Source organism: Pagrus pagrus (assembly GCF_965226575.1).
Source record: "Pagrus pagrus genome assembly, chromosome: 24".
In the NCBI taxonomy this organism is placed as follows: domain Eukaryota; kingdom Metazoa; phylum Chordata; class Actinopteri; order Spariformes; family Sparidae; genus Pagrus; species Pagrus pagrus.
In genome coordinates this window covers 20,448,562-20,457,366 of record NC_140206.1, presented here as the reverse complement: position 1 = coordinate 20,457,366, position 8,805 = coordinate 20,448,562, and the positions used below count along the sequence as shown (strand labels likewise).

Genomic DNA, 8,805 nt, shown 5'->3' with positions numbered 1-8,805 from the left:
TGATGTGGGTGCTCTGCTGGTCACAGTGATTTCTAAAGTGAAATTTGTGTTTTTTCACTGTTAATAGCACATCTCCATTTATTTATTATCTTCTGTAAATCAATCTCTTTCTTAGCCAATGATACAATTTCATCATTATATAACAAAATTCTGAAGTTAATGTCATCACTTGCTGTGCCTAGATCTTCCCGCTTGATTTCTTGGGCTAAATCATTTGCATAAAGAGAAAATAAAGATAACCAGCCAGTCCTGACATTATTTAACTGTACACATGCAACTGGGCCTTAGATTAAATTAGGATTAGATTACATGATAAAATTTACCTTCAGTACCAGAAGAAATTAACATATGCTCCAAGGGATCTCCATTAATCCGATCAATTTAAAATCAGCAGAACAGGCAAACGTGTCTTTACCCTCCATATTCACCACAGCTCTCATCACAGAGCATGAGACATAAATATGATCAATAAATGCCCTGTTTTCCCTGCATCCATTCTGCTTATCCACCAACACCTCATAAGACTGAGACATTATTAAGCCTACTGTTGAGAACACAATTTATAAGCTGTACTGATCAAGCTGATGGATCTGGAGTTTAAAGGAACTCTTGGGTCATCTTTTGTAGATTCAGGAATGAGATGGATTATGGCTTTATTCCACACTGGAATAATATCATTCTGAAAACAGAATAACCTTGTGTTGACATGAGTTTAATCTTCTGTTTTAATTGACAATGGAACCTGATGATGAGACATACACTTGCAAGAGATGTTTAAAGCCAGAAGTTGAGAGTGTTCATCCTTGATCTTGGAAACAGAGTCCTGCCACAAGGTTCATAGAGATTGTAGATTAATACCCAGATGTCTTCAGTTAGCCCAGAGATGATTTCTTTATCAACATGTAGCATGCCCTCCCTTCATTTTTTATATTGATTTTCCAAATTGGATGAGCTGTTCCTTTAATAATTATTTTACAGTTCATGAATATCACCAGCAGATGTCAGTGTGGGATCAGTCACAGCTTTAACATCTCCGGAGTGACATAATGGACTGAGGTCTGAGAGGAGACCAACAGCAGCTCCCCACAGGGTCACAGTCAGGCCTGCAGGTGCAGCATGTCTGCTCATAGTCACCTGAAATATATCAATACATTCATCTGTGTAATACCTGACATACTGTAAGTGTGTTATATGTGACGGGTCACAGCTATCACTGAAATGCAGCGCCACAATACTGTCGCTTCTACAGACCACAGACGACGACCAGGTGGATTATGGGGTGTTTATTACACACAATTCCCTCTACCTGCACCACAGCATACAGCACAGCAATGGCGTGTGAGAATTAACATCAGTCTCAGGATCTGAACAACACATGAAACGAGAGTAAGCCTTTAAGCTAGTTTAGCATCATTACAAGTCTCCAAAAAGTAGCTTTATGGCTTAACAAATCACAGTAAGTGCTCAAAACAGTTAGCACAACTCTCAATGAGTACATTACACAGCAAAATATAAAATATGAACATCTGAAACCCTTGACAAAATCATTAATTATCCTGGACCATGCAAGAGGACATTTTACCACAGGGAAGTCCTCTTTTCTCTGTGCAGTTCCCACGCCAACCACTGTGCCAATAGATGGCAGTGTTGCACCTTTTTTTGCCATAATTTATCAACACAAATCTACTCCGTTACATATATATGAACCCTAGCAGCTGTAGACTACACCGATCAGGCATAACATTATAACCACCTGCCTAATATTGTGAAGGTTCCCCTTGTGCAGCCAAGACAACTCTGACCTGTCAAGACAGACAGGTGTCCTCCTGCGGTGTCTGGCACCGGGGCGTTTTATAGTGGATCCTCTGGGTCCTGTATGTTGGGGGGTGGGGCCTCCATGGATCAGACCTGCTCCAGCACGTCTTACAGATGCTCGATCAGATTGGGATGTGGGGAATTCGGAGGCCCGGTCAACACCTTGGGCCCTTTACTGTGTTCTCGAGCTGTTTCTGAGCAGTGTTTGTGGTGTGTCAGGGCACATTGTCCTGCTGGGGGGGCACTGCCATCGGGTAGTGTTGTTGTTATGAGGGGGTGTACTTGGTCCACAACAGTGTTTGGATGGGTGATGCGTGTCAAGTGGCATTCACATGAATGCCAGCACCCCAGGTTTCCCAGCAGAACATCGCATTGTGATGAGATGATCAAAATGTTTTCACATCACCTGTCAGTGGTTTTAATGTTGTGGCTGATCGGTGTATGTTGTCAAACAATATTTTCACTTTTGTCCAGTTAAAACTTGATCTTCTTATAGACTACTATTACTACTGATGATAATAATAATAATAATAATAATAATAATAATAATAATAATAAAAATAATAATTACATATCTTCTGTTAAGGCTACAACATGTTTAAAGCAAAGTTAGGCTGGGCTTAGGCTATGGTCGAAGCAGGATCAAACATTTGACCTAAAACAAATGATAATAAAAAAGATCAAACAGGGCAGATCAGCATGAACAAAAGTCTGAATTATTGTTTCAGGAGCTCACAGCACTCACGATTCATTTACAGAGCTGTCCACACAGTGTATCAGAGGAGTGATGCTCACCGACATGTTCTTCATGTCACCCACATAATGACATGTCACCGTCATGGTACAGATATGCTCATCATGTCACCCACACGATGACATATCACCGTCATGTCAGTCATGTCATCCCCATGTCACCCTCATGTCCCTCATGTCATTGTCATGTCAGTCATGTCCCCCATGTCACAGATATGTCACCGTCATGTCACCGATATGTCACAGATATATTACCGATATGTAACAGATATATCACTGACATGTCCCTCATGTCACCCTCATGTCACCATCGAGTCACAGATGTCAACGTCATGTTCCTCATGTCACCTTCACGTCACCATCATGTCCCTCATGTCACCGTCACGTCACAGATATGTCACCATCATATCCTTCATGTCACCGTCATCTCTCTAATGCCACAGATATGTCACCGTCATGTCCCTCATGTCACCCTCATGTCACCGTCGTGTCACAGATGTCACCGTAATGTCCCTCATGTCACCATCATGTCCCTCATGTCACAGATATGTCACTTACATGTCGCCGTCATGTCCCTCATAACACTGCCATGTCACATATATGTCACTGACATGTCACCGTCATGTCCCTCATATCACTGCCATGTCACAGATATGTCACTCATGTCACCGACATGTCTCTCATGTCACAGACGTGTCACTGACATGTCACTCATGTCACTGTCATGTCACATATATACACCGTCATGTCACAGATATGTCACCCTCATGTCACAGATATGTCACCGCCATGTCAAGTCACAGATATGTCACCGTCATGTCCCTCATGTCACCATCATGTCACAGATATGTCACTTACATGTCGCCGTCATGTCCCTCATATCACTGCCATGTCACATATATGTCACTGACATGTCACTGTCATGTCCCTCATATCACTGCCATGTCACAGATATGTCACTCATGTCACCGACATGTCACAGATGTCACCGTAATGTCCCTCATGTCATCATCATGTCCCTCATGTCACGGACATGTCACAGAAATGTCACTGTCCTGTCCCTCATATCACTGCCATGTCACAAATATGTCACTCATGTCACCGACATGTCTCTAATGTCACAGACATGTCACTGACATGTCTCTCATGTCACTGTCATGTCACATATATACACCGTCATGTCACAGATATGTCACTGTCATGTCACAGATATGTCACCGACATATCAAGTCACAGATATGTCACCGTCATGTCACAGATATGTCACTGTCATGTCACCGACATGTCACAAACATTTCACAAATATTTCACCGACATGTCACAGATATGTCACTGTCATGTCCGTCATGTCACCGACATCTCCTTCTTCACTGAAACCTCCCAGCAGCTACAAGAGCTCGAGCTCGCTCATCGCGCGACCATTGGCTGAGCATCTGGCGCGCGTCTCCGCCTCTCATCAGCCCGAGCGCTCGCGCCCGTTGCGAATGCCGTGCGGTCTCGCGCCTCGCTGGCCTCACTCCCCGTCATGCTCCGCGGCTCACACCGAACATGGAGCAGCGACACCGCGGTGCGGGGATGTAGCGCGCAGCAGCTCCCGCTCCATTTTATCTTAATGTGAAGCGTCGAGTTTGCTTTGATTCCCGTGAAAATGGCGACGGGGGCAGGCTGGCAGCCTGCGTACAGCACCGCGACTACCAACACCAAATACACCCCCTCTCCAACCTCCACTATGTTCTATGATGGGAGTGTGACGCTGGAATACACACAGGACCTGCACCTGAAGATGAGCAAGAAGATAGCACAACTGACCAAGGTGTGTGTGTGTGTGTGTGTGTGTGTGTGTGAATGGGTGAGGAGGTGTAGTGGCTCCGTCATCACAGCAGGTTGGATGTTGTGTCGGTGGTGCTGTAGGATGGATGTCAACATGCTGCCGAGGAAGGAGACTATGTCTGTTGGACGCTGTTTGCTTCAGGTCAGGAGGTGTGAGGCGTTGACTGTCCTGTCTCTGGCAGGGTTCATAGGTCGCCCTAATGTATCTGATGCTTAGGCAGTGGTAGTTATTCCTCTGCACTCTGCCTGTACAGAGAGCTGTGAGCATGACTGTATGTGATGAGTGACTACAGTGGAGTGTGTTGCTGTGCCACACCACACATTAACACCTGAACCTGGTCTTGTAACGTCACAGGGCTGCCGTCTCCTCTGAAGGGCTCAGGGAAGTTATGTAATGTTAGAGGGATGCAGGGGTCCGCTTGAGCTGCTCCTTTGTACTCCACCTGAAAGCAGCGTAGCCTACTATGATGTTCTGTAGTAGAAAATTTAAGGTGGCAGCTCCGTGTTCAGCAGTCTGAGAGGACTGGTGGATAGCGTGTAAATAAATCACTTTTTACCATCAAGCTATACCAGGGGAGACCAGAGCAGAGACGAGAGGAGATTTTACATAACAGGCATGGTGATATTATCCCAGTCCAGATTTAGACACTGTGTACAGTAGGATAATCTGTGCAGCACACAGACACACACACACACACACACACACAGACACACACACACACACACACACACACACACACACACACACAGACACAGACACACACACACACACACACACACACACACACACACACACAAACACACACACACACACACACAAACACACACACACACACACACACACACACACACACGCTGCAGATAGATTGGAAACATGAAGATACAGGATTATAGCACAGCAGTTCAGTGCTTGATTAAAATGATTTGCTGTGGAGGACAAATTGTCAAGACAACAGCAGCAGAATGAATGTCCAATGAAGTTAACTGAGACTCCTCTGTGTCCTTCTCATAGTAACATGGATTTCCTGTGCCTCAAACCAAACACCACATCAGCTTTATTGGTGTCTGTGCTCGTCAGCCCTGTAGACTGTCAATGGTGTTTGTTGCCCACTGCATGCTGGGAAATGCTTCAGCCCCTCACTGTACCCATGAGAACAGAATAAGCAGGTGATGGATGGATGGAACAAAAGACTCAGCCTACCTCAAAGGTTAATTTACAACACCAGGGCTGTAGAAGAAAATGTGAGTTGTAGTGTCTTTATGATATGTAAGAAAAACTAGTTTTTATACTCGAGTGTTGAGGATGAGTTCAGGAGTCTCACAGTAGTCCTGCAAATGCCCAACGAAGCTGAGGTCAGGCGACTGAAAGACAGAATTCATTCTAAATCTCTTACCAACCTCCGTGTACAGTATCCTGCAGTAATTGCTCCTATACATCCTCAGCCTTCAGGCCTGTATTCTTCCTACTGATTACTGTTTAAATGATGAAGGCCAGTGGTGTATAGTTTGATTATATTTCCATCTCCACCTCCATTTTCTTTTGCTGCTGTTAATCCACACAACAGTATTCTTTTTGATGTCTTGATGAAGGAAGAGAAAGGTGTTCAGTTTTTAATCATAATCCATTAGTAGGATCAGATGCAGCTGATGGGTGTGGTGATGGTCAGGGTCAGGCCGCTGGGTGAAGACGTCCATGAATTCCCTGGTGGAGAAAATCGATTTTCAGAGTGTATTTTACTGTCTGCTGTTGTCTCTCAGCCTCCTACAAGCTCAGGGCACTTCCTGTGTTGTCTCTCCAGATGTTCTCACTTTTTAAACATTTAAAGCAGATTTAGGCCTTTGTGTTCAGCTTCTGTGTGTGTGTGTGTGTGTGTGTGTGTGTGTACAGACATTACTGCATCTTTCCTCGTGTTGTTCTTAGGGGTGTGAATCTTTGGGTGTCTCACGATTCGATTCGATTCCGATTCTTAGGGTCGCGATTCAATTCAGAATCATTCTCGATTCAACTGATTCTCGATTCAAACGATTCTCGATTCAAAAATTGATACAGTGCATAGTGTGTTAAGGCAAATTATGGCATCAAAACAATACAGTTTGTATGAGATAATGTGATTTTTAAACAAACTGATTCCAATGATGTAATCACACAAAGGCAAACATTAAAAAAGGCAACATTTATTCATGCTAAACAAATCAAAACTTACTTACTGTACAAGAAATAACTTGCATAAATAAAATTGCCTAAATAAAAGCTTAGGCCAGCTGCCTTTTTCTCCCAGAAGTTACAAAAATAAACTGTACACAAATAACACAAATTGGTGTTTTGTGTGATTTTTCAAAATAGGAATATATATATATATATATATTTTTTATTTTATTTTATTTGTTTAAATCGATTTTTGAAGTTTATAAATCGACTCAGAATCGTGATTCTTATGTGAATCGATTTTTTCCCCCACCCCTAGTTGTTCTACTGTTGTGTGTTTCAATTCAATTCTGAAAACTTAATTAATCTCTGAGAGCAAGCTCCTGAGTTTGACTAACTCTGTCCACTGCTGGTGATAACATAAACTTTCTGTGTACAGTGAAGTGTGTTTGAGGCTCTACTGTAGCTCCTGTGTTGTTTCCTTTAATAACTGTCATGCAGCAGTGTTCAGAGGTAGAGCAGGTAGACAGTAGGACACTTTCTGGGTGTTAAACACATGGGAAGCCTCCTTAGTTTGGAGAGATTCAGCAGAAAACAGGAGGACATCCCACATCACCTTTTAACATCAGTGAAGAGATCAACTCAACCCTCTTAAATAAATATGGAGCAAGGAGTGAAGGAACACATCTAGCAGTTTGACTATTAGTGAAGAGCTTAATGAGGCTGACTTTAACATTTCATGTCACATGGCTTCATTTTTCATAGCCAGACAACATGAGATCATGCTACTTCGATTATTTTCATCATCAATTCATCTGATTATTCTGTCAAATAATCAATTCATCATGTGGTTCCAAAAGGTGACAAAACCATTTCAAGTCAAGTCGATTCCATTTATATAGCTAAATATCACAAATTACAAATTTGCCTTAAGAGCCTCAAAGACCGTGGCAGCAAACAACACCATCTGTTTGCAGAGCATTGTTTTAGAAAGGGAAAAATGGATTACCTTCAGGAAGGGCAACAGAGGAGGGACCCAAACCAAGGACGTACAGTCATGAAATAGGTATCAACTAGACCAATACAGAAAAAAACTGACAGTATGGATACCGAAGATGATAAAATGATAAATATATTGTAACATATAGAATAGACAGGAGAGGACACTGAGCAAACTTTATGGAATTAGATTTGTGCCAAAAGTAACAAACAAAACTTCTTAAATGTCAAACAAAAATAAGAATTTGAGAGAACATAAAGCTATTTTCAAAAATAAAACGTTTAACTTGCAATCAAATAGTGTAAAGTATTGGTCTTTTACTCTTTTAATAATGCATTATTTTGTTTACGGTTCCCTCTGCTTCTCTCTCTCCGCTCAGACTTTTGCGCTGACTCTCAGCTTTGCGGTCTCTCTGCAGCTCTCTCTCGTTTGCGCTCCCTGACTTTTTGTATGCAGTTTTGGCACAAACCTCTCGGGTGGGCGGGCTTTTTCAGCAGAGCGTCCCCATTGGCTAATGAGTCTTTGACTGACACAGCTCAGTAGGCTCAGGGCCCCGGAAGTGATGTGTTGGTAGCTGGTGGGCTAAACGACCCTTGGCTTTAAAATGGAGAGAAGAAGAAGAAGAAGAAGAAGAAGACGAAGAAGACGAAGAAGAAGACGACGACAACGAAGACAGCGAAGAAAACGAAGAACATTGAACAGAAAAACTAATGAAATGTAAGTAGTTATTACATACATATATTGCTTGTGAGTGACATTTTGTTGATTTCTTGTGTTAAGTTATAAGTAAAGTAAAGCAAGGTTTTGCTATGTAACGTTAAGTTAGCTTTTACCATAGACCGTATAGGTTAGCCAACGTGCTATGTCCCGTTAAGTTGTCGCTACAAGCATACACACACATACATAGACGCCGCATTGACCGCTGAATCGTATGTCGTCGTCGTTAAGTTGTTTGTTAAATCACTCCTAAGTTTAATTGTGGTAATTTGTGATTTCGGTGTTTGAACGAGTTAGTTCGGATTTACCGAAGTCACACAAACGAACCGATCGAAGCGACAGTAGTCCAGCATAGCCTGTGTTCTGCGAGGTTAAAATTGCTGTTTTGTCAAGGGAAGCTGGGATTTAACTTAGCTTTCCTGACAGAAAGGGCGGCAAGGTAAAGCACTGAGTGAGTAATTGACATTAGTTGAGATACTGTATATAAACGTTATAGTACTTTTTAACCAGAAAGACGCCAGCTCCTCTACTTTTTACTCTGCCT

The 8,805-nt window shown here is 42.6% G+C and overlaps 1 protein-coding gene across 3 annotated transcripts in view; it reads left to right on the top strand.

Moving 5' to 3' along the window:
* Positions 1 to 4,041: 4,041 nt before the first annotated feature.
* Positions 4,042 to 8,805, top strand: part of LOC311253604 (protein FAM184A-like) — a 200,268-nt gene continuing 195,504 nt past the window's right edge. For all 3 annotated transcript variants that reach the window (XR_014621718.1, XM_084347699.1, XM_084347698.1), the window contains exon 1: positions 4,042 to 4,381. Coding sequence is in view for 2 of the 3 variants with exons in the window: in XM_084347699.1 (XP_084203825.1) it covers positions 4,217 to 4,381 (165 nt within the window). In the remaining variant the exon portion in view is untranslated. The remainder of the gene's footprint in view (positions 4,382 to 8,805) is intronic.